The 27,187-nt window shown below is 38.9% G+C and overlaps 1 protein-coding gene across 5 annotated transcripts in view; it reads right to left on the reverse strand.

Annotated features, from left to right (window-relative positions):
• The window catches only part of ARMC3 (armadillo repeat containing 3), a 74,995-nt gene that overhangs the window by 1,735 nt on the left and 46,073 nt on the right, over nucleotides 1-27,187 (reverse strand). For all 5 annotated transcript variants that reach the window (XM_042471112.1, XM_042471113.1, XM_042471109.1 and 2 more), the window contains exons 12-19: nucleotides 16,782-17,031; nucleotides 16,018-16,154; nucleotides 15,462-15,630; nucleotides 12,444-12,544; nucleotides 10,380-10,490; nucleotides 4,653-4,730; nucleotides 3,883-4,083; nucleotides 522-684 (exon numbers count right to left, since the gene is read on the reverse strand). In XM_042471112.1, the coding sequence (XP_042327046.1) occupies nucleotides 522-684; nucleotides 3,883-4,083; nucleotides 4,653-4,730; nucleotides 10,380-10,490; nucleotides 12,444-12,544; nucleotides 15,462-15,630; nucleotides 16,018-16,154; nucleotides 16,782-17,031 (1,210 nt within the window). The remainder of the gene's footprint in view (nucleotides 1-521; nucleotides 685-3,882; nucleotides 4,084-4,652; nucleotides 4,731-10,379; nucleotides 10,491-12,443; nucleotides 12,545-15,461; nucleotides 15,631-16,017; nucleotides 16,155-16,781; nucleotides 17,032-27,187) is intronic.

Consider the following 27,187-nt stretch of genomic DNA (forward strand, 5'->3'; position numbering starts at 1 on the left):
TATATGGGAATCTGAATCTCCCCCAAGGCCAAACCCTTAGTTCCAACTGCACTCTTGGCAATTCTAAGACACACACCTGCCTCAGCAGGCTTTGGCACACTCTTAGTGTCACTGGACTTCTTTTGTCCCTTTAAATCCTTTCTCCTGATATGGGAACCTGAATCCCATTCAGGCTAACCTTTATTCCCAAATGCACTCTTGGCAGTTCTAAGACACTCTCCTGCTTCAGCAGGCTAGACACATTCCTTCATTAACAGCGCCTCCTCCTTTTTATATCAAGCAGGCCGCCACCTTTTTGCCAGCCTGATTCCAATTGGCTGCTCTAAACATTCAAATCTGCCAGTGCACCTCCACAAATCCTCCTAGGTAAATTTTATGGATTCAGTGGGTTTACTGTACTCAAAAGTAATAATAGGATATAGGTCATGGCCTCTACCTCAGCTGTATGAATTGTACCTGGAAACATACTGGTGGCAACTATTGGAGTTGGTGTAGCAAGGGACTTGTATGGTATACTTTACCTTGAAAAGCAAAGCTCTGTGGTAGAAGGTCCCTTTGTTGATCTTCCCAATAGGCACAACATTGCATTTAAGTTCATATTCAATTTCACTTATATGAAGTTCCCAGCTAAATTCATGCAGCTTATCTCGTTCAATGGGACCACCCATTTTGTCTGCAACAAACCTGTTTTATAATTCAACGAGATGGAAGTAAGTCAGCCATTTCCATGTTACTTATTAGGATTAACAATACTATGGCTTCGACAAGACTATCTGTTTAGTGTTTTGATGATCCATCTCATGATTATGGACAGCATGGAAGTAGTATATTTTTTGAATACTGAATGCTTGTGATAAACGAGAACACAATCAACCATTTGTGAGTCCGTGGATACATCTTCTGGTGTCAGTAAAACACTTTACTAGATGGATCATACACAGATTGGGCAAAACATTTTTTCTTTCCTTATATTCCAAGCAGTTGCAAGTAGTTACAGTGTAGAAATGAAGGACTTCCCCCCAATAATAATAATAATAATAATAATAATAATAATAATGGCCACTCACAAGCTGTAAAAATTGGAGGGCACTCTGAGAAACATTCTCAGGAGACAAGCAAAGGTTTATTAAAAAAAATATCTAGGGACTTACTATTAATAGCATCCATGTATTTCTTTTGTTTACCTTTTCTCCTTTAAAACATGTTTTCTGTGCTGTCTGAGTTAGCACAGAGGAACCATATTTGGAGACAACCAGACTACCATGTTCCTCTGCGAGTGTTTAACATGGAATGTTATGGAATGGGTTTCTCCTAACAGACAGAGGAGGGGAGGTATAAAAAATACATTTTAAAGAAAGAGAAGTTGGAAGGGGTTACCATGTCACTTTGACTGGTAAGCTCCCAAAATTTTAAAACTTTAACCTACCTCCTGTAGAAAATCTGCACCCATTTTAACTAATCTGAAACTTTCCTCCCTGAAATGGATGGAAATGTTCGAAACAAAACTTTTAGAACAGAGCTATTATAGGCTATCCTTTCCATATTTAGTAACAGACTAAAAGAACAGGACTAGTAACATGAGAGATTTCATAAGGAGGGCATTTCTGACTCTGTGCAGCCTGAGACACTGAATTTGCCAGGCTTCAACCATTTAAGCATAATGGTTGAGGACCTGTTCCTAAGACCAAATGGACGTTTTAGCTTACTAGCATGTATACTACTTGTATTAAAATATTACATTTTTATTCCACCTCCATGAGACTAGATTTGTATACATGGTTTCTTCTTCCGCTGCTTTAATTCTAATAAGCCTGTGAGGTAGGTTAGTATGACTAAGACTGATTGCCCAAGGTCATCCAGTGAGTTTCATAACTAAGAAGAGATTTAAACTGAGATCTGTTTGGTCATACTGGTCTATCGGTTCTCAATCTTGACGCTTAGATGTTACAAGACTATAGTTACCATAATCTGCAGCTAGTATGGCAAGTGGATAGGGCTATTTATAGTAGAGCTGAGTCACAAAATTGAGAACTACTACAATGTATCACACTGACTCTCAATTTGTTCCATTTGACTACTTTTCACAACATTCCTATCACTCATATAGGAATCAATAAAAAGTTCTGGTTAATTAATATGGGTAACTTTTATGTCAGCATTGCCAATAATAAGGGTAACTTTCATGTCAGCACTGATAAGGTATGAAACTGCTCTCAGTATGTATACAAAGACTCGACAGTACGTATGGCAAATAAAAATGTATTAAAGTCATCATAGCTGCTTTTATTTTATTACCCTGGTTCTCGGAGTATGCTAAATATAGCTGGACAGATTAAAATGCTAATGCTTTTTCTTATAGGTCATGCTGTTATGTTATCTTTATAGACCAACCAGTCCTGGCTGTTTCAGGAAATCACTGCAATGCATAATATCCTTTAAAAATACATAAAATGTCTGTTTATGATGTTGCCTGGCAAGCAGCCTGCTGCGTACAAATATCCCTTATCAGAAAGAAGCTACCTGTGAGAAGAAAAAGCTTTTTATTGCCTTTGTTTTTCCCAAATCTCCTTACCTCGAAGAATCATATATGAGGACAGTCTGATGAGCAGCTGTGCTGCATAGGGTGTGATGAGTACATTGCAGCACTGCAATCCAGAGCTCAGAAATGGTGTTACAAGCTCATTAGTTAAATCAAGCTGTTACTGCAATGTAGGCTGTTACTGGACATTTGCAATTATTGCCACCAGTTCCAGAAATTAAATAATTATATATACTAGAAACATGTCACAATAGGGGATGTGACAGAGCAAGAACAGGTGGCCTCCATGACATGGCATTTCAAATTAATTCTGGCCACCATGGAAAATATTGCCTGACTTGGTAAAAATATCTTGTACCCAGTGGTCCTTCAGAGATAATCTTTACCGTTGTCCTGTCAACCAGCACCTCCACATGCCACTCTATAATCAAACTTAAATAGGTTTTGGATTGTCCCATCTTAGTAACTGCAGTTAAGTTATTTTAATATATCTCCAAAATTATTAGCTGCTACCACTTACTGAAGGAATAGAGCAGTAGGTTCTCTACATAATGTGAGGGGAATGATCCAGCTAGTGGGGCTAACAAGTTATCATTCTGCCATTTCTAAATTTTATCCATCCAGTTCCCAAAGCAGAGACTGACAACTTCCAGATATTTTTTGGTCTTCAACACCCAGCAGCTCCAACCACTACATCCCAGCCACAAGCTGAAGAACCTTTCCAGTAGGAACTCAAGTCCCAGTAGTGGGATCCCCTTCCTTGTTTCAATTTTTTAGGCACCTGTTTTTGGAAGCTTATAAAAAAAAAAACTCCCAACAGCTGCAAACTCCCCACCTTTCAGTGTGGGAAGAGTATTACTTTTTAAAAGTACTTTTATAACTATCAATTTTATTGATTAGTTTGTAGTCTTGTCTTCTGATTATTTTTTTATATGAGACTGGCTTGTGTCTGTTTTGTGGAAGAAATGCAAGCTACCAGTGAGTAAACGATGAGATGAGCTCTCTGGGGAGATGACAAAATAGGATACAGTCAGCCCTCCTTGTCCACAGATTTTTTATCCATGGATTCAACCATCCAAGGTTTGAAAATATTAAAAAAAAATATAAATTCTAGAAAGGAAACCTTAATTTTGCCATTTTATGTATGAGATATACATTTTACTACACCATTGTATTTAATGGGACTTGAGCATCCTCATATTTTGGTATTCACAGGGAAAGCTGGAAACAATCCACTGTAGATTCCAAAGGCCCACTGTATAATAGAAAGTTGGTCAATAGCTTTTAAAATAAATTTCTTCCCTTTTTATTTCACATTACAGCAAATGCATTCTTATACTCACTGTGCAAGCTGTATAACCTGTTCTTTGGTGGTTGCTAGTGGAAGAATTGTTTTGGAAATCTCATTGATGTACTCCTGCAAGATGGTGTCAACAGGAGGAAGCCATATAATCTTTTCAGGAACGTCTTCCATTATTTTAGGCATAGTTGTCTCAATTTCCTCTTCTTTGGGTTTTTCTTCTTCCTTTTTCCATTTCCCTTTTCTTTTGTAAAAAAGACAACACATGTTTTCTTGGGGTACCACTCCTAATAAAGCCCTAATTTTAATTAACATAGACAGCACAAGACCTGTCTACTTGAGAGGGGAAAAAGATTTTCCTAACATTACATGTAGCTTTGAGTTGCAATGAAATTGGATGTTTTGTGCTCTTAAAATACTTCCTCATACTTCCTATTTTCTGTAAGATATTTGTCACTTTCTAAGCAAGTCCAGGAGATTTTGTAGTAAGCATGACCTAAAGGGGAAAACTCCAAACATCTGTTTCTTTGTTAGCATTTCTTGTACCTTCATGTGGTTCATCAGGATGTCTTATTTTGAAATAAGTACTATATGTAATTTATAAGTACATATTGTTTCCCTCTTTATCCAGCCTCATTACCTCCCCTCCATTTTTCTGTGTCTATTTTTAAAATGAAAAACCCTTTGGGCAGAAACTTGTCAAACTTGGCCTTTGTAAAATACCAAGTACATAGATGGTACAACAGATAACCATGTTAAAATAATAATTTGTTCAAATGTTTGCACTTCTGCTCTAAATAAAAGCACAGGTACCTTGATCCTTTCTCTCTAGTGCTTCCTTTGCTGATTGAAGCATTCCGTCCTGGAGATTCTGGCTTATCCTCCACTGCACTATAAAAATCAGAAAATTCTTGTTGACTTCTGTAAGGCACAAGAATTCTTAAAGGGTTTTGCACAAATTTCATAGAGTGTAATGGAAGTGGTGTTAAGAATCCTCAGGAGTCTTCCAAGCAAAAGGAAAGGGCACATTAAAAAAAAAACCAAACAGGTGGTGATTGCGGACACCCCGTCTTCCCCTTGTAGCCCAAATCAAATATTTAAAGTAAGTCACTCCACCCTTTGTTCTTTAAAAGTTTATCTTTCTCTAATTTCTTTCAGTGTTTCAGCGGCATATGACACATCAACATAGATCTACCACCACTCTGAATTAATTCACTCACAACAACAGGAACCCATTAGGTAGGTTGTAACTAGCTTGCTTTTGACATATCCACACCCACCTACATTTTTATCAAGTACCATCACAAAAACCAACTGATAAATCAGTGTCTCCACTGATCTGCATATTGGGGAGAGGAAGAAGGATGCACCTCTGAAAACTGCTGGGGAAAGCCAATGGCCCATCACTCACTAATGATTCTTAGTATGTAGAGAGATCTTGTAGCACCTTTGAGACTAACTGAAAGAAAGAAGTTGGCAACATGAGCCTTTGTAGACTTCAGTCTAAAGCATCTGAGGAAGTAGTCTGACGTCTACAAACACTCATGCTGCCAACTTCCTTCTTTCAATTAGTCACAAAGATGCTACAAGATCTCTCCACATACTGATTTTACAGACTAACATGGCGATATCTTTGAATTCTACCTCTAATGATGCAGGGACTTTTCTGAGTAGTGAAGGTTTGCTCTGCACTGGTGGTTTTGGATGAGGGGGTGTCGCATCTCTTTTCCCAAAGCAATCTAATGAAAATGTTAAACAGAAAACATTATTTTGAAAATGATTGCTCCAGTAAATTGACTCTTCCACCCTCACTCAGCTATGTCACCCATACTAGTGTGGCTGGAACAAAGGCAAAGTGTAATTCATATCATAAAAGCAATCATTCAGTAGAACTAAGACCCTCCAGTTTGGAAGAACCACTGCTACCTTTCCCAGTTCCTTCAAAAACACTTGATTTCCTATTTTGTCCTGGAATCAGAAGAAATTTCTCTTCAGCTTTAGATAATATTACCAGACATTTCTTCTTTTGATCCAAAGTCATATGACTCAATTAAGCAGGCCAGGCACTGGCCAATACCTAGATGGAAAGTTTCTGGGAATTTCTATCTATGGTGTTACTCTAATTCCTAACCAACAACCAAACCACAAAAAGAAAGAAAAAAAAAGGAGTAAAGCGGTAACAGCTTAACAAAAGCAGCAGCAACAGCAGAAAACTCTATTTACAAAAGGTGTGGTACAGAATAAGTTAACTGCACCTAGACACCACTGAAAACAGTAGAAGAAGTTACACCTACATATCTGCTGTCATATATAAGCTCCAATAACTTTAATGGTACTGTTAGATAAGTATGTAAAGAATTGCCTCCTTTGACATCACTAACATACTTCATGGATTTCAGTGGGAACTGTATGCAACTAACTTAAGTTTGGACCCACCTCTATACATTTACCAGACATACAACACACAGATACAAACGGTTGGATTTGAACTGGAGGAAAGAAGCACCTAGTCAATAGAGATCCAAACCAGATGTGACTGGTAATAAAGTACAAAGATACATCTTTTTGTACAAATGGTAAACAAATTTCATTTCATGCTTGAATGCAGACCTGCATCAGAGGGAAATAAATGTGATGGCTGGTGGCATTATTTCACAGTTATTTTACTATAATGTATATTATTGCATATAAATCATGTCTGGAAATGTCTCAAGTTATTATGTTAAATGAGAGAAAAGACAAGAGAACTGTTCCTGCTATAGCAGGAAATCACAAATGTGGACAAGAAGCCACAGATACTCTCAAATATTCACTGGAGAACTGAAGGCCCTGTTGAAGACTTTCCCTTGCAGCTTTCTTTAACCTGGTGCCCTTCAGATGTGTTGGATTACAGCACCGATCCTCCTCAGGCAGCCTGACCAAAAAACTGGAGACCAGTTGGTCTAGAGGACATCAGGTTGGAAAAGGTTGCCCTGTTTATTTGGTGCTCATTAAATGTGGGCTAGAGAGATTTCATTTATGCAGGTGTGGTTGTAAGTTTGCATTCATTTTTATGGTCAGGATCCAGTTTGTTGCATGCACTGACGGAAGAGCCTGAAAAAAAAAACCTAGGAGGATGATTCCCTACCACCATGCAGCCTCTGGGTGTTTCTCAATATGATCTTAGGAGGACTGGGAAATAGTCAGAAGCAGAATTTTCAGTGGAACAGAAGGATGGGGGAGGGAAGGAGAGAGGAAGAATATTCTGTTGTGGGCATGCAGGAACAGTGCAGGGAGAGAAATGGGATTCTGCTTAATACAGATTTAGGATGAATGTGTTTTCCAGATTTTCCAGGTAGATGTTAAATAGCCATAATTTACTGTTACAACTAATATCTTCCATTATTTCCTGAACATAAAATACATAGTGGATGCTTTACTTGAGATAAAACATGCTATAATTGACACTCAGAGGATCTACTCTGAAAGAGAGAATGAACTGCAATTATTTTATAAAAGATGTCTGTTACGACACGGGAGGTGTTGCCCAGAACAATGATGCCATTTTACTACATGGAACTCTTTAGCGTCCATTTGTGTGGTTTTCTTTTTATAGAATCATAGAATCATAGAGTTGGAAGAGACCACAAGGGCCATTCAATCCAAGCCCCTGCCTTGGCCCCCAAGCCTCAAACACACCGCAGAAATAATCCAGTTTGAGACCACTTTAACTGACCTAGCTCAGTGCTAGGGAATTCTGACAACTAGAGTCTATTGTAGAACTCTCTTGACAGAGAAGGCTGAATGTCTCACAAAACTACAGTTCCCAGAATTCCCTAGCATTGAGCCAGGGCAGTTAAAGCGATCTCAAACTGGATGATTTCTGCAGTATGTTTGGGCCCACATATGGCTGGCAGTGGCCTCCCCATGCTCATCTCTGAACTAGATGGTCAGTATTTTTTCCTGTGATTATGATTTTAAACTGTTGACTGTTGAAATTTATTATTACATGTTTACTAATATACTATTTTATAGTTTTTGTTCTCCAGAGAGCACAGGCTTGAAATGCATAATGCATAAAAGCAGAAAATTGCCTAGGTAATAGTTGATGGTGCCTGCAGCTTTCTCTTTAAAGAACAGTACTAACAGAGTTTTATTTTTATCTGTCAGTACAAAATGAAATCTTTTGAAGATGACATGAGTACTAACAAAGTATGGGATGAAATGACGAGTGGCTAATTACAAGGACAACCTTTTTTTTTAAAAGAAAAAAAGGTTTTGCAAAGGCTGCTGTTAGGTAAAAACAAGGATCTTCTTGTTGTTCGGTATCAATTAAGACAGAAGATCAACAAGGATAAGCAGAAACACCATGCACATTAGAAGTTGCAATGCATACAGACCCTAAGGGTCAAACCAAATATGACATCAGAACATCTTTAAAACCTAGGACTAGCATTCTCCTCTCTCTTTTAAACCTACACAATCTGCAAGAGGCTTTGGTTTTAAGTCCTTCCTACCCACAACTGTTTTCTTACTGGGGGGGAAAAAACCCATATCCCTGAAGCTGCTAGTTCCTGCAGCAGCCCTGGGGCAAACAGCAGCTTTGGAAAACATCAGTTTCTTCTTCGTTGTCTCTGTGATGGTTTGTGCCTGTGCAGAAACTCCATTCAGAATGTGAAATCGAAGGCTTTCATGGCCGGCATCCATAGTTTTTTGTGGGTTTTTCGGGCTATGTGGCCATGTTCTAGAAGAGTTTATTCTTGACAAGAACTCCAATCATCACCCAGGACTAAAAATAAGCACAATAAAAACACTGGTAGACTGGGCAAAACGCATCTGCAAACCCCATTTCTTGGAAGATGAATTGACGCACCTAGACCGGGCTCTACAGGCAAATGGTTATTCCAGCTCAGACATCAGAAGGGCTGCCAAACCCAGAAAAACCCAGAGGAGTGAAGACAAGCAACCACCCAAAGGGAAGGTATTTCTACCATACATCAAAGGAGTCACAGACAGGATAGGCAAAGTGGTGAAGAAGCACAACTTCCAAATGGTTTACAAACCAACCAAGAAAATCCAGCAAATGCTGCACTCAGCGAAGGACAGGAGAGACCCTCTCACAGCCACAGGAGTTTACTGTATACCATGCAGCTGTGGATAAGTCTACATAAGGACCACCAAAGGCAGTGTCCAAACACGAATCAAGGAATATGACAGACACTGCAGACTGGGTCAGCCAGAAAAATTAGCAGTAGCAGAACACATTATAAACCATTCTGGGCACGAAATGCTGTTTGAAAACACTGAAATTTTGGACCATGCCAACAACTATCAGGTCAGAATGCACAGGGAAGCCATTGAAATCCACAAACATTTGGACAACTTCAACAGGAAAGAAGAAATCCTTAAAGTAAATACAGACGGGTTACAGACCGCCATTTTGGACGTCCTCAGGACATCCCAGTTTGAAAAAGGGGAGTCTCTTCTAGACACCCCTTACCCTGTTATGGACAGAGACCGTAACAAATGGCGGCGACCGTTCCACACGGCCACCGCCATTTTGACGTAAGGGACGCTCTGTATCCGCACATCGCGCGGTGGAAGTGACGCCGTGAGTGCGCGCTTTGGCACTTGTGGCATCTCTTCCGGGTTGCTGGAAGGAGCGCAATTTTCACGCTCCTTCATTGCAGCATGGAGGAGTCGCGCGGTTTGGCTGCTGCGACTCCTCCGCGCTGCAACCAGCAGCGGCCGGAGACCGCCCCTTTTGAGCGGTCTGTAACGGCCCAAAGTTTGGCTACCAGTCCTGAAGAACACCAAAACCAGGACTCAGCAAATGCAAATGAGAAACCACTCAGGATCAGAGGCTTTCCCAGCAGACAATGATCCCCAATTAGCAGACATTAATCCTCTTTTGCATATCCTTCTACCCTGAGGCCCAGCCACCAACAACAGAATAACACAGAGATTAACATGACAATCAATCCTCTTTACCCAGGATCACACAGTACAGTTGTCCCTTCCCTTATGTGGGGATCTGTTCCGGATCCTCACCCCCGCGTAAGGGAAAAAACACAGATGTTCATTCAGTGGGAAAACAGTTCGGATACAGCCCTAATTTAGGCCAAGCCCCTCTATGGCTGATCAGAATTTTAAACAAGAAAAATGGAAAGATTGAAAGGTGAGGCTAATGCCACGTTGCCTTAGATTTCTTTAAAAACACAGCAGAAATGGAAGTAATCAGTAGCAAGCTGGACTATGATAAGGCATGGATGGGAAGGAGGAATAGATGAAGATAGGAACTGGTGCCAGGATAGTTTTCCAAATTTAAATGGAACAAGAAGTCATTTTGTAATTTACCTTAGGAAACAAGATGTCTTAGAAAACTGCATTGATCCATAGTCATAGGCAGCATTTTGATTTTAGTTCCTCGCTCTGCTTTAGGCTGACTAGACAGGTGTTTCCCTCTCCAAAATAAATATATTTTCATTGAATTCAGAACAATTGCTTCAGAATTTATCACATCCCAAGGGGAAAGAGCAATTATAAAACTAAAATACATACCTGTTTTTTTCTTTACTTGTTTTTCTGATCGTACTAACAGAAGACAAATTCCGGGTGGTAACTATCTCTTGCACTGCCCTTTCTTCTGTAGGAAAAGGAGTGGTGGGTTCACTGAAACAATAAAAGATCCCAAGGCATCAGCAGTGCTTGAGGTCACTTTAGGCTCTGTACCTAAAGGCAACTCACTTAAATCATAGCATAGGCATAACTACAAGAATAAAACGGAGTTCCTTTCTGCTTTGCAAATGGTAAACTTACATACCTATTTGGAAATTAACATTTTTATATAGAAAAGGGTGCTGTATATATTTCAAGTAAAAGTAATGAATGAGCACCCACATGAGCACTATGTACATGCTTAGCTAGCTGACTCCTCACTGTAAAATGTTTTTATAAAGAAGAAGAAGAAGAAGAAGAAGAGGAAGAAGAAGAAGAAGAAGAAGGGCTACTACAATGAGCAATGATTGCCCCAGTGACCACTGGCCCAGATTGAGTCTAGGCCTGTTTGGCACTATTCTCATCACCTGCCACTCTCTGGGTAGTCATGTGGAGAAGCAGGATTCTAGGACTTTGGCCCCAAGGTCCAAATTTAACTGTGCTACAGTATGTTGCCACACAACACACATCAGACAGACTCCCAATATAACAGAATAAAATGTATCTGTATGACTAATGCAACAGTGCCTGAACTTATTTAATTCAGTGGGAAAGGGAGTAGGGCATGTACGAAGTTGAAGAAGACTGGATTTGTTGACACTTGTGGGCAACTGACATTGACATGTGAGGTTTAAGGGCAGAAATAAAACTATAACAATTTAGGAAACTATATGGTATTCATTTCCTGTCACAATGCTTTGTAGGCACCGACCCCGCCATTTCCCTCCTTCATTTGCTCTTTGTGTTGGTTTATGAGTCAACATAACATTTTACATTTCTATTTCTGTGCCAATGTCTTTCCTTTCCTTGGGCATACTCTTTTGTTTACATGGCAAGAATGCTTCAGCTTAAACCATGAGTGCTGAGAAAATGGCAACTTACTAAGAAGGCTGTGCAAAAGAACTTTTTAGATGAATTTGCGGTTGACATGGAGAAGTAGAAGCAAGCAATAAATTAACATGGAGCAGTAAGCAGAACGGTATAGAGCAGCCCTCAGTGAGAATGGATTTAGTATATCACTGGAAAAAAGCAATCTAAGTGGTTTTCAACAACAGTTCAAATAGGAGGACATCAGGCCAGGACCAATTATATGAGTATAACCAATAAAATACTATATTTTTGTATTATGGTTTCAGTATATGCCAGCAGATGGTGGAAGACTCAAGGATGATGCCAATGGGAACCTCTAGCTATATTTGGGTTGAAAATAATGCAGGGAGAATTAGGGTTTAGTACAGCTCTGGTACATCTCTCAAAGTAGAAAATATTTCACAAAATGAAACACAAATGGAATGCTTCCTTAAGTGTTTTTTTTAAAGAATCTAAAATATATGGAGGTGCATTTAGCTACAACTATGACAATGTACTTTTAAAAAATGTAGCCCTCCACACTGCATGGCACTGCCTTTAGAATAAGGGCAGACCACATACCTAAGAAACAAAACCAATAGTTGAAATTGGTTGAGGGAGAGAGGGTGTTCTTTTGGATACAACAGGTTCTAGATCATTCCCCAGCCAGAGAAAGATCTTTGGCTAAGACTGTGTTGCCAGGTAAGGTAGATATTATGGGGCTTTGGATTGATTTCAGTGTAATATAATTACTCATAGTAAACTCATTCTACAAATATGGGTACATACATGCAACCAAAATGCAACTCAAAAATCCTTGGGGTACATATGCAAACCTCCACTCCGAGTGTGGAAACTTTCAAATGATCCCATTAGCATGTTTACTTGGCACTGACTGAATAGAGGGGAAATGGAACAGAGTAACATAGAAGAGGGCACAGATGGCTGGGAACCCAAACAAGAGCACTCTGCAGTACAGCATTTTGTTATAGGTCCCATTTGTAAAATAATCTTCAGCAAATGCAACACACAATCCAAATCAGGGTAATGTGGACTCACGGTTCTGGTAATTTAGCGTTTACTAAGATTATAGCACGGTGATCATTAAGCTCTTGACCACTGAGTTCCTCCAATGACAACAGTTTCACACCAGGTTTTACCTAGAAAGAATGAAGACCATGACAGAATCACCTACCACTTTAGGCAAGCTCACAGAAGGTCACTGGTAGGATTTACACATAATGCCAAACCATAAATTAGTGCTAGATACATGAGGAGGAATGAATCCACATGAAGTGCTTCTCACATATGCAGCCAAAAGAAACAATAAACCAGAATTTACTTTTACTTTGGCAGATTTCTGGCTTGTTGTTATGAACCAGGAATTTTGGTTTAAAATAAATGGCTCTTTAAATAAGGTGAAAGAACAACCTAAGGTTTTTTGTTGGCTTATTTAACAATTAGCCAGAGTTTCTTTTAAATTACAATTGCTCATTCACAGATAACAATTCAGAAATCTGCTAAAGGACAGCTTTCCAGCGCTTGTTAAACTACAGCTTCCACCAGCTCTAACCAGCATAATCAATGGCAAAGAAAGCTGGAAGTTGCAGTTTAGTGATATTTTGAGGGTCACATAATTCTCACCATGGTGCTACAGTAAAGATGAATTCTGGTCCATTCCTCTTCTTGGAGGAGGGGTTTCACATGGGCTCCTTCCTACTTATTCACATAGCACTAAATTGTGGTTTAATGTTACACATGAATTCTTCCTCTATGTGAGAAATCAGCATCAAATTATGAATAAAAAAGGAAGGGTGTGAGTGTACACACACATGCACTTAATGTTGTTACTGTGCTGAAAGATTTTGCTTTTTTGACACACCACTCTAAAACAAGCACTCCCTTCAAACGATTTTAGGTTGCATTAATAAAAATTACAACATACATTTTTATAGATGCATAATGATAAATCCACTATTCTGTTTGAGGGAAAAGACAAACATGTTGGTATGTTTCTATTTAGTAGTTATAAGGCAAGGAAAAACTGGGGGGGGGGAGAGAAAGACTATGATTTTAAGTTTTTTTCCCCTTTAAAAATAAAGAAAATATCAATAGCATATACCTGTATGCTAGATTACAACAAAAACTGCAAAAAACAAACAAACAAACAAACAGAAAAGATAAAACAAATCAGATATTTCCCTGCCAAAAGTACAGTGTTCTTAATGTACTCTAAGACTCATTGGCAGTTTGAAAATAGCTAATGAGTAATATCTCTTTACTGACAGCATGGATTACATTGCCTGAACTTTATAAGCAATTTGAGCCTATGGGAAAGATATAAATGGTAGTTAATAGGGTTGTGTGCTCTCCGCTTCCCCAAGCGATGAGGAGATCCAGGAGCAATATTACTGACAGTTGGCTTGCTTTGGGGAAAGAGCTCTGGAGACTGTCAGGGACTTTATAATATTTGGTTTATTTACCAATGTAAAGCAAGAGTATAAATAGGTGCATGCCCTTCTACCAAATAGAAGCTCTGTCATTCCATAACCAGTCTCCAAAGAGGTATCCTAGATTGCTTCTAATGATTAGCTCTTAATTCTCAACCTCATTATCTCTTCCAAAAACTGTTTATCTGATCCTTTGCATCTGCACGCACACACAGACACACACAAATGTCAGAGGCACCTCAGAAGAAGAGCAGTTTAAAACCAAAGATGTAAAGTGTCTTATTAAAGTGAAATAAATTGACACTCCTTAAAGGAGTGACAGTGAAAAAGTTAAATAATTATTGTGTACCATTGCAAGAAAGAGAGATAAACGTGTGTACAATCCTCAATTTATTTACTTTGTATGTTTCTGATTATGCACAGTTTGCTTCCATTTTCAGTTAATCGGTTTAGTTTTAGATTAAACTGAGATTAATCATAACTATAGACAATAGAATGCATTCTTCTCAGAGCTGTAATTAGTTCACGCTCTTGTGAAGCCATATCTCTTTGAACTGGCCTTTGAAAATATGTTGGTGTTTATAGATTTTAAATAAAATTTAAAATTAAATAAACTAAAATTTAAAAATTAATTTGATTTTAGTGATGACAAATCATTTCGTTGTTTAATATTTGTTTTTAGTAGTACTAACTGTTTTAGTATTATTTCTAGAAAAGCAGGACAAAAACAAACCAACAAAAGGCCACTGAAACAAGCCAGCTTCACAGACTAAGGTTTTAAGGTGACTTGTTACAGTAAACCATAGTGCAGAATAATCACGGTTTGTCAAGGTAAATACTAAACTGAGGTTAACATATATACTCGTGTACAGGCCAACTTCGTGTATAAGTCGAGGGCAGATTTTGGGGACAAAATTATGGATTTTGATATGACCCATGGATAAGTCAAGGGTAAAATTTAGGGGCATGTAATGGGGCTAGGAAGAGGTTTGGGCAGCAAACGCTCCCTCCTCCTGCATCTTCCTAGCCTGGCTGCCCCCTCCGGAGGCAACTGGGCTGGGAAGAAGCTTGGGAAGGGAGCATTTGCACCTCCTGTGTCTTCCCAGCCTGGCTGTCCCCCTCTGGAGGCAACCAGGCTGGGAAGAGACTTGGGGAGGGAACGCTTGCTCTTCTGGTGTCTTCCTAGCTAGCTGTTTCCTCTGGAGGCAACCGGGCTGGGAAGAGACTTGGGAAGTGAATGCTCCCTCATCCTGCTACAGTATTGACTCATCTATAAATTGACCCAGGTTTTTTGGGTCACTTTTGTAGTATAATTTTTTTACTTATAGGTAACTATATACAGTACTTTTACTACCAAAACAAAAACAAAAGTGTCTTTTTCTTGTACACCAAAAGAGGAGAGGGAGGGAGAGGAGAGGGCATGCACAAAGTTCTCCTAAGCTCACTCCTATAAGATTGAATTATACCTTATCATTAAATCTTATCAGTGGAAGAATGCAATAGATTGTTTAATAAATGGGAAGTCTTATCTCACCATTAACTTTCTGGCCAATTTTCAGGGTTTAGATGAGCACATAGGCAAGAAGAGACCTCCAAAGATTTCTGACAGATAGCAAAATTGTTTTACCTGTCCATAATCATAGAATCCATCTGAAATGATGTTATTGCATGATAAATAGCCCATTTGACTATATTTCTGGGAAAGATTGTGATCAAGTATTTTGTCCAAAGCTGCTTCACTGAAGTTATTTTTCCGCCCTATGGACAGGTTAATTTCTTCAAGAATGTCTAAGGCACTGTTCCAAACAAAGAAGAAAAACAAAATATTTTAAAAAAAAGTCTTTCCAGTTCATTAAAAAAACCTTCATCTTCCAGGTTCAAACCCTTTCATAAAAGGTTTGGCTTAAATTAAGAAGTCCTTCAGTCTTCTCTTGTCATTATATATATTAAAGCCACTGCATAATAGCAACAGTGGTGAAAGAGTACGCTGCAATAACTACAACAGTGCTATTTCCTAATTTAAATCTGTAAAATAATTTCTCTTAAACACTATTTAAACAACAAAAATCTCTATATAATAAATGTTAACAGAAAGCTCATTCTCTGAGTGCAAATTGGAATGCAGGCAAAATTAGTTTCATCCACACATAAGAGAGAAGCTATCAGAGGCTTGGTTAGCTTACCCCAGCCTGGTCATTTCAGCTGCTGTTAGTTCATCACTGGCACACACCATAACAGCCCAACAGGCATTTCTTCGGACTTCATCATGCTTAGAATGTAGAAGTTTAACAAGCGGATCAAGACCACCAGAGTTCCTTAACTAAAAATACAATATTTATTGAGAGGAAAAGATAGACGACACACGAGAAGCAGAGGCTATATATATTCCATCATCAAAGGCTGTACAGTATTGTTACTAAATGCTTCATATACTACCAAGGCTGGAGTCTGGGTTCTATCTGCATTTGTGATTACTCAAAAATGTCTTTACTGATAAAAGAAAGGGAAATGATGCAAAAAGTAACACAATAATTACTTGTACAGTAAACAGAATGTCAGGCAGGGATGCTTATTTGCATAGACCTATTCAGAGCTGATGTCAGTAGTTGGTATCATCCATATGTACTAAGGCCCATTCCTTGACAGGAGATCCACTGCTCAGCCCCAGAGCATCTTGTGGATGATACTGCTGCCTATTCAACTTCTTTCTGTGACTGAGTAGTAAGAAGAGTTCTGAAGAGGGGCAGCAACACTAAGGAAAACCTATCATGGGCTTTTTTTTACAAGCTTTGTTCAGAGGGGATTTGTCTGTGCCTTCTTCTGTGGTGGAGAGTGTGTGACATGTCCGAGGCACCCAATGTGTTTCCATGGCCAAGCAAGGATTCAAACCCTGGTCTACAGAGTCATAGTCCAACACTCAAACCACTACACCATGCATATGGCTCACCTCAGCTCTGGCCTCAGCATCACAACAGACAGCTGCAACAACAAGAGCTGCTCTACTCTGCACAGTGCTGTTGTTGGAATTTAGCGGTTCAACAAGTGCACTCATTATACCATGGCTCTGGATGTTGAGACGCAGTGGCTCTTGTATGGCCAGGTTTGTGAGAACCGTAGCAGCGCTAGCGACAGCCCCATCTCTTCTTGAGCTCAGAATGTTAATTAGAGGTTCAATGCCATCAGCATCAGCAACAGCACTAGGAAAATGGATAAAATGAGGACAGCACTAAATCTGTGTTAATGTTACTGCAGGAAAGCAAGGAACTTCAAATGCATGCATGCTCATAAATCACTAGTACTGTACAAATCAGTTGAAGTGGTTAATTGAAAATGCTCTATTAAACGCTTTAGACAGAAATATTCACATCACCATCCCAGAGGTTGGCAACCTGCAGACCTGCAAATGTTGTTTGACTGCAGCTTCCATCAGCCATTGCTAGCGTAACAGCCAACAAAGAGGAAACCATGGGACATTGGCAGACCACAACTTGCCCATCCCTGCGTCAGATGTTAACATAAGAAGTCCCACTGAATTTAAAAGAGCTAACTCCTAAGCAAAGGCGGCACAGAACTGCAGCCTTTCCAAAAATGCATATACAAGTCCACTTAGAACAATGTTGGGCATCTTAAGGATCCTCAGATGTTGCCAGACTGCAACTCCTATCAATCCTAGACAGAAAAGCCAGAGTTGGTGGGACTTGCAGCCCAACAACATCTGAAGGGCCATATGCTGCCTGTTTCTTGCTTGAAGCAACTCTGATTAGATCCAGCTAGGTGTGCTCATTACTGTGGTCTTAAGGCAGGAAAGCTCCATCAGACTCAAGATCAGGGAGGAGAAGTTTACATTACTGCAATCCCAAGGAAAGCTTCCCTGCCACCAAAACTATTTTCAATGGGAAGCCATTTTCTCAAAACAGATGGAGAATTTAGGGCTTCTGGGGGAATATTCTCAAAAATACTCCCAATTTGCCACCTGTGGCTTGAATGAGAAACTTGGTGTGGGATAATATTAAAGGAAACAATTAGCTTATACTGTTCTTCTTCTTTTGGCCTTCTTCTCTTAACCCACATTTCTTTCACTCCCTAACATAAACTGGGAAATATAATCACATTCAGTATTACATTTCCTCAAAAGCTTTCCCCCTGAATTTTTTTGGACTGTCAGAAAATACCCTGAAAAATATTCAGCACCACCAGTAAACTCACCATTTTACAGTGAGGTGGAGAATCTGGAGATTGGGATTTTTGCTCAGCCTTATTATGCACAAGCAATTTTTCTAAATAAAACAAAATAATAAATTAAAAACTACCTGTGTAACAACAGTGGGATTGTAATTATAATACCTGTATTTATTTCTACATGCCCCAAATTCCAGTGATTCATAGGGGGTGTCGAACTGTTGCTGAGCATGTAAAAAAGCATGTGTATACCACACTTGTCCAAGTCACTTGTCAGCAATATAGAACTCAGAGACTGGAAAAATGTGCCAATATTAATTCTGTCAAATTACATTGGGGCAAGGAGGATGTAAGCCACAACATAAAACACCATTTTTTGTTAAGGTATTTCATCAGGGAATGATACAGACATTACTATTTTATTTTGATATGCTGTTCCCCACCACCACATTTTGCCATTCTCACCAGAGTTTTCTATTCCATGGCAAGTAGCAGGAATATCAGCGAGAGGCAGCACAATGGGCAAAACAGGCAGGGTTTGTTGTTGTTTTTTGACAGAGATGCACAATGTGGGAGCTGTGGTCCACTGCCTAGTGGTGTAGAGGAGCAGAAGGGAAAGGAAGCCTGGTCTATGCAGAAAATTGGGATGGTGTGAGGAAGAATGGACAAGATGAGAGAAAGGGAAGAGATCGGAAAGATACAGGAGCAGCACAAAGAATCACATGAGACCACAGCTACATGAAGGAGTGGGAAAGAGACACAGACGAAGAAAAAGGCAAAACAGTGATCAGATAGAAAAAAAAGAAGTAAAACACGAAGAACTTGAGAGAGAGGAAAGAATGAAGCAACCAAAATAAGAGGGTGTAGGAGAGGGGGCCAGAGACCTGGAGATATTTAGACATCAGAAAAATCAGTGCAATTCAAGAATTTAAAGAGCTCTCTACCTCTTGATCTGTCTCTTGTTTCTTCAAAAGGTCTGGGAATTGTTCTTGTGATGTATTGGTGCCACGAGATGGCATTGGGGATCAGGTGGGTGTAACCTATTAATATTTATTTCTATATAAAAGATGTTTGGTTGGTTGTTTCCTGTGCCATTCTTGTATGTGTGTACTTCTAAAAAACCCATACTTGTTCTCTACTGGTGAGTAGTCAAGCAAGAAATTATTTTTTTCTAAAATTCATCCATCTGTTTTCTTGACTCCCAAATCCAAAGGGAAAGAACAAGATAAAGTGTGAAATCATGGACGCGACTTTACACCCTCATTCTTCAAAGGTTTTTATTGCAGCAATGTAATAAAAATATAAACACCAAAACAGAATCAATGTGATTGAAATAAACATCCCATTTTCAGCATTACTTAATTAAATAAGTTTTAACACTTTTTAGAGTAAAAATCTAGTATAAAAAGGTTTTAAAAACTCCTTTTAAAACTCTTTCTTGGCTCTGATAGGATAATAAAACCAGTTTTCCTCATATGAATTTAGGATAAGGCATAAGTCATCCACATCAGTTTTCTACAGAGGAAAATATCTTATGATTTCATAAAGTCATAGAATTGGATAATACAGTACTTTAGAGACCATTTCCTTCAACATCTTGTCTGATATGGGAAATCCAGAGCCAGAGCAACCCAAAGTGAAAGTAAAAGCCATGGTGGCAGTGATTTTTTTTTTTCATGAGTGATATTCAAAGAGAACTACATGCATACAGTTTATCCAAATGAGCAGCTGATAGCGACCTTTGAAATCCTATGCACACTTCCCTGAGAATAGGTTCTATTGAAAGCAGTATAAACAAGGATGCTCCCTTATACTGAGTCAGCTCATTGGTCCACTCTTGAAATCCCAGTCATACCAGAATTTTAAAGGCAGAATGCTCTGGATGCAAACCATGTGCTGTATCAGAGTGTTGGCTTCTCTGTTACGCGTTGGGCAGCATAACATCTTGCAACCGTATTTAAAGATGGGAACAGTTGTAAAATTAAAATGTGGAAGAAAGAAATTTTTAAAAAGTTACCTAGCTTTTAAATGGTTCTTTGTTTCAGATAAAAGATGTTTTGATTCTTTCTTCATGGTGTTATAGCTCCCCCCCCCCCCCATTTTAGTAAAGCTAAGTCAATCAAGCAAAGGAACAGATAAAGGAAAATAAGACCTGTTCCTTCTCTGGAGAAAGCTGGAATTTAATAATAGCTTGACACTTGTCTTACAGACAAAAGACTGGCTTTTGGAAATGCCAGTGGAAGAAATAAAATAGTGTGTCTTTCTGTCATGATCTCTTTAAAATGGTTTAATTATAAAGCATTATCCTCCTCAAGTAAGTTTTTATACCAAGCAGAATAGGAAATGTTATTCTATTCTCCAAGTTATGAGTCATTTACATGATAACACATTTCCTATATTATCTACTGATGATGGTGGGGAAAGCCACAACAATAATCTCCCTGCCTTCTTTGGATAAATGAGAGGTTTGCTTCCTCAAAACAATAATGTGCCTTTTCCTCCAAATCTTATACATGTATGACTGTCACCTAGATTCTCTTATAGGCAGTAGATGGAATTCTAATGCTACCCCTTCTTTACTTTGAATTTATCTAACAGTACCATACTCTGAAAAATTGAATGCTTCCTTTTATATGCCTTCATAATATTATTTCTATAAACAACATAAGGCTTATGCTCAACTGACTATCATTTCATAGTCATTTTATACTAGGCTCATCTGTTTGTTAAACAAAACTTGGCAGGGGTGTTAGCACAGGAAATATACAGATGGAAATCTCCATTTTCAATGTGCTTTCCTATTTATACCATGGCGCAACAGCATCCTGTGTATTTACTTAGAACTGGGTTCCTGTGTATGAAATAAAGTTACTCCCTAATAAATATAATTAGGTTTGCAATCTTGCAACCGAATGCATTTTTATTCAAAACGTCTCAATTGGGCACAATGGAGCCTATCTTCAAGGAAGTGAACTAAGCAAACTGAACTAAGACACATATATAAATGAATCTTTTCTTTACAGTAGACAAGAACTAATAACTCCTATGGAGAAACCACCACTGAGATCCCTTTCAGGTCACATAGTTATAGCACTGTGATTCCATTTTTAACTGCCATGGATGCTTCCTATGGAACCTTGGGGTTTGTAATTTGGTTGTAATTTGTAACTAGAGCTCTCTGACTCAGAATTCTTAAAAACATTCCCTAAACTACAAATCCCAGGATTCCAAAGGATGTTGCCATGGCAATGACTGGAATCAAAGCACTCTAATTGTGTAGTAGGTAAGAGTCCAGATACAGGGTGTAAGTAAGGAGCAGAACATTTTTTGTTTGTGTGCAACTAAATTTGGTGCTTCTTTCTTAGTATGGGGTGACTGATGAAGCATTATTGCCTTGTTTAGTAAGCCATATCTTCTCATGATATGGCCAAGTATGACAATCTCAGTTTACCCATCTTGGCTTCTAGAGAGAGTTCATCTTTATTTGCTCTAGGACCCATTTATTGTTCTTTTTAGCAGTCCACGGTATCCATAAATTCTTCTCCAGCACCTCCTTTCAAATAAGTTAATTTTCTTCCTATCAGCTTTCTACACTGTCCAACTCTTACAACCATACACAGAAATGGGAAATACAGTGGCATGGACAATCCTAACTTTACTATTCAGTTATATATCTTTACACTTCAGGATGCATATGGTCTTTTCCCCCTCCCTCCACATCCCTTGCTTTTGTCTCATCACCATCATCATTATCATTTATATCCCACCTTTCTCTCAAATGGGATCCAGTGAATATGAAAACATGTTATTACAAAAGTGGATCATTTATTTTTGTATGTTTACTTTCAGAACGGCTTTTGAGATGACACAGAAATTTTAGAAAATAATTTTCTGTTCATATTAAGCCATGATGGTTTTTTTGTGTTTTGATACAAAACATTTTGGCTATCTGAATCATGTATATTGCACTGTGTTACCATGTTACTGTACATTTATGATACATACACCCTACAAGAATTTCTCATTAATCTTGTGGGCAAGGACAAAACTGCATACATTGTCACTATCATGAATAACTGACAATTAATACTTTATTCATGCCTGAGAAGAAGCTATAAGAAGAAGTGTTCTAAACAGACACGCTCTAGTCTATATTTCAGTTCTGGATGTATAATCTGGTTAACTGATACTGAAACTTCTTATCAGCAGGATGTAATCATAAATAATCCGCGTAGAACAGTAGACCTTCCAGAAGCTTAGAAAGGTGTTTTCCTTCTTGCTATAATGAAATATAAACACAGTCATTTCTATCCTCCCAAGCTTCAGAGCATAATCCACAAAAGTAACCAGAGTATTCTATGCTCATCATCATAAGACAGTTGTCTAATATGGAAGCCTCTTCTACAAAGGTATGCTGCTACTAGTTTGTTGTTGTTCTGACGTATAGTGATCCCAAGGCAATTCTATCATGTGGTTTTCTTGGCAGAGTTTGTTTAGATAGGGTTTGCCCTTGCCCCGCTGAGGCTGACTGTGTGTGACTTGTCCAAGGTCACCCAATGGGCTTCCACAGTTATGCAGGGATTCAAACCCTGGTCTTCCAGTGTCTTCTTCCAAGGCTGAAACCACTACACCACAATGGCTCTCTTGCCACTCACATTCTCATACATTTTATGGTAAATTATTCACAATGTCACTAGGGGTCAGTATTGAGACATAATGTATCACAACAAAGACTAGCTCTTTTATTCCAAAATTCAAAAACAGAACTATTATTCAACGAGTGGGGGAAAACCTATTATATTCCACTCTGTCAAACAATATTAAATCATCTTTTTTTTAAAAAAAGGATTTAGTGAGACATAAAAGTGTACTATTATAAATGTAAACCTCAATATAAATTTATTATCATGATCGTGAAACTACTTTAGAAATACAATTCAGTGGAGTACTCAAATTTTCAACATAAACTTAACAAATAAGTCAAACTATTTACATAAATATTCTTGGATAGAGATGGTTATGTGCTACTTCTAAAACTCTGTCTAACAGCATTAATTCAGTTCTGATGTTTTCAACAAACAAGATGCTATTCTTATCCTTTGTTTGCTATGTGCCTTCAAGTTGTTTCCAATATATGGAATGATTTGTTCAGAAGAATGTTGGCCTTTGCCTTTCTCTGAGGTTAAGAGAATATGATTTGACCAAAGTCACCCAGTGGGTTTCCATGGCTGAGCAGGGTTTCCAGACTTGTAGTCCAATGCTTACACCACTATGCCATGCTGGCTGGATACATGTAATAGGGCTTTCTTTCTCTGTAGCAGTACCCCTACTGTGAAACTCCATACCCAAGAAAGTTAGGTTGGCTCCATCTCTTTTAAGCTTCTGAAAAGCAGCCCAAACAGGCTATTCTGCATGCATTTAATGTTTGAAAATGCTTTAAGTGTTTTAAAATTGGATTTTAAGATTTTTTAAAGAAAGTTTTCAGGAGGCTTTAATGAGTATTTTAACATTAAAAAATATTTGCATTATTCATCACTTGAGAGCTCATGTGGACTGTGATACAAAAATACTCTAAATAAATAAAAAATCTTTGTTCTTCTAATACAGTGGCGGGGTACAAACCCCGCTTTGCGGCACTCCCCCGCCGCCGCCATTTGCTCCGTGCGGAGCCGCACAGCCAAACGCGCGACTCCCGCGCGGAGCAAAAAAGAAGCTCCATTTCGGAGCTTTTTCTCGGCGCATCTCTGATGTCGCGAAGGGCCTGGCGCGGACGCGACGTCATAGGCGCCGCGACACGTCTGGACACTGTGCGTCCAGTACGTAAAGATGGCGGCCCCATGTAGAAGGGGCGCCGCCATCTTGTACGTATAGGATACGTACTAGGGTTAGGGGTGCGGAAGCACCGCCCCTTCCTAACCCTAGTACGATATCCTATACGTACTAATGGCGGTTGTGTAGCCAGTGTAAGCAGTTGGAAATCCCCAAGATGTTTTGGTGATGTGGAAATTTCAGCTGGTGCATTTGGAGAGTGTCACTGTTAGATCAGCATCACTAAGCAATACTGGCATTGAACTTTTCATTGCACCTCCTTTCCACTGTATTTACAGTAAGACATTTAAACACTCTGTTCCACTCAACCTGACTGAGCTCTCCTTAGTACTAACGTTTAGTTGAAATCAGCTTTGAATTATTTTTCTAATAATGTTTTCCAATATCAAGACTGCCATTTTAAAACTTGAAAATCAAGGTCACTTCTCACAAATGTGAGATGCTATTATTGCATAACTGCCACCAAGTTGGTTTTGACTTATGCCAAGTCTAAGAATGAGACCACCAAGACCATCTGTTATTAACAGCCCTGCTAAAGTCTTGCAAACTCAGGGGCATGGGTTCCTTGATTGATTATATTCACTTGTAATGAGATCTTCCTCTTTTCCTACTACCTTCCATGTTACCAAACAATATTGTCTTTTCCAATGAGTCACGTCATCTTATAGTACGTGCAAAGTATAATGGCCTCAGTTTAGCAGTCTTGGCTTCTAGAAAGAGTTCAGGACTGGTTTACTCTAGGACTCATTCATTTTTGTTTTTTTAGTAGTAGTCCATGGTATTCATATAACTCTCCTTTAATACGTGACAAATGTGTTGATTCACTTTTTGTCAGCGTTCCCTCCTCTCCAGCTTTCACAACCATACATAGAAATCAGAAATACCAGAATGATTCTGGTTTTGTTATTGAATATTTTTATACTTGTGGATCTTATCTATTTTCTTCATAGCTGCCCTTCCAAGTCTGAGTCTTCTTCTTGACTACAGTCTCTTCTCTATTTTGATGAAGGATTGAGACAAGGTATACAGGATCATTTGATGCCTTCATCATTCACTTTAAAGTTAGGTAAATCATCTGCTACCCAGTTTTTGCACTTTCTTCCATGACTTTCCTCAATAGTTGTTCCAAGTCTGCCATTTTCTGCTACAAGTATGGTGTCATCTGTATATCTTAAGCTGTAGGTGTTCCTTTCTTCAATTTTCACAACTCCTTCCTCCAAATCTAAATTCAGTATGTCTAAATTAGAGATATAGACATAATGAAAGCTGCAATAATTCACTTTATTAACTGTGTTAGCCACCAGCCACAGGATACCAAATCTTCTAAATACAAATATAATTAATTTATTCCAGTACAACTAGAACTTCATCACACTGAAAAGACATACTTGGCTTTACTTCGCGAACGAAGATTCAGGAAGGACTCATCCATGCTTTCTACAAACATGTTGATGACGATGGATGTATCCTTCGAGCCTGTGCAATGGGTTTTTCTGGTGGAGCGCAGTGTGCACAGAACTGGCCTCACCCTTTAAACCAGAGGTTCGTCTGCTGAGGCCTTAACAAGCATGGACGGTGGCAGCGAGGTCCTTGGGTCGTAGGTTTGATTAGAGTTTCCTTCTCTTAGATGGTTGACCTTACAGGGTTAGACGAGCACCATCTGCCCGGGTTTGGGATTAGAGTTTTCCTTCTCCTAGGATGGTTGCCATAAGGCTAGAGAGCCCATCCTGCCCTTTGGCACTCTTGGTCAGACCCTTCGGTTGTGACCTGTCTGGCATGGGAGGCCCTACCGGTGGCTATTATACCACTGCCAGCATAGCTCACAACTTCATTAGGGTATGCAAGCCTCTCCCCCACACAGTCACAGTCAGCTGGAGGGGAATAGGAGGCCAGAAGATAACAGTTAAGGAGGGAGGAGCCGCTTTCTTCAGGCTAGCCCTGATGGAGCTGGGTCTGCCTGATCACTCCCTCTCAGGCCGGAAGATGACAGTTAAGGAGGGAGGAACTTCTTTCTTCAGGCTATCCCTGGTGGAGCTGGGCCTGCCTGATCACTTCCTCTCAGGCCGGAAGATGACAGTTAAGGAGGGGGGAGTCTCTTCCTTCCGGCTAGCCCTGGTGGAGCTGGGCCTGCCTGATCACTCCCTCTCAGGCCAGAGGATGACAGAAAAGACATAGATGTATATTAAAAAGTATTGTTTCTGTGGTAACATAAATATTTCTGAATAAAAGCAAGTATGCTTACATAAACATATACTGTCAGTTGTTTGTATGTAACAACTTTTTGGTTATGACAGTCTGTAAACTATTATATTTCTAATTAATACAAATACTAATCACTGTTAGAAACTATGTAGTGGTCAATGTTCCTGCCCCCTAAATATTTCCTGCTTGATAAAGACAATTAAAAAACATAAATGACAAATTATCAAAACTCATCTCTTCCGGTAACCTTTGTGTACTGAAAAATGTTCTGTAGTAACTTGCTACCAATAATAATATTTAAAGATAATTAAAATCCAATATAATGTTACTCTAATCTTCATTGCACAGTAGCTGTTTATCCTAGCAAGGCTTGGGTGATTGTTAAAATATAACTAGCATTAATAAAGCAGCAACCTACTTCATTTTACATTTTAACAGCTGGTATGCTACATTTATTTTGTATTAATAAAAATTAACATATGACTCAACCTCAATAAAATATGGGATGAACAAAAAAGGATAGGACCAATAGATGGCAGTCATACTGTAAATTAAATACCAAACTATATCGAAATAAAATGTCCGTAATTGGAATCTAGACTTAAACTCTTGGTATAGTTTTGATTACTGCCTAATTCAATAGATAGGGAATGAATTAGTAAACACATGGAGAGGCACCCTTAGATTTTGCACAAGTAACTGCATTGCCTCCCTGGGAGTTCAGAACTACTATTTTAGTTAACATATGGCTAGCCAAGATGGGTTACTTAGACCAAAACAGTACTTTGCGCTAGGCATGTAGGAGCTGCACAGGTCCACTGCGGAATTGTTGAAACATAAATTTCTGTTTTCAAAACATGTACCACTGTAAAAAATAAAATCTGGGGCATCTGAAGGATGCATAAAACAGCATATTCAGTACCCTTAAACATATAAATAAAACATGACACAAATTCAGGGAGGAAAACAATCTCAGGGCTGACACCTGTCCAAAAAGACAAAAATGGCTTCAAGCTAAATTCCCCTACACTTACACTGAGGGTTCACTACACCAGAAGAAATAAAACCTTCTAGATTAAAAGGTGACATGTCCTTAATACTCTAGCAACTATGGATAACCAAAAACAGCATTGAATATATCAT

The sequence above is a fragment of the Sceloporus undulatus genome, chromosome 6 (assembly GCF_019175285.1).
Source record: "Sceloporus undulatus isolate JIND9_A2432 ecotype Alabama chromosome 6, SceUnd_v1.1, whole genome shotgun sequence".
Classification (NCBI taxonomy): domain Eukaryota; kingdom Metazoa; phylum Chordata; class Lepidosauria; order Squamata; family Phrynosomatidae; genus Sceloporus; species Sceloporus undulatus.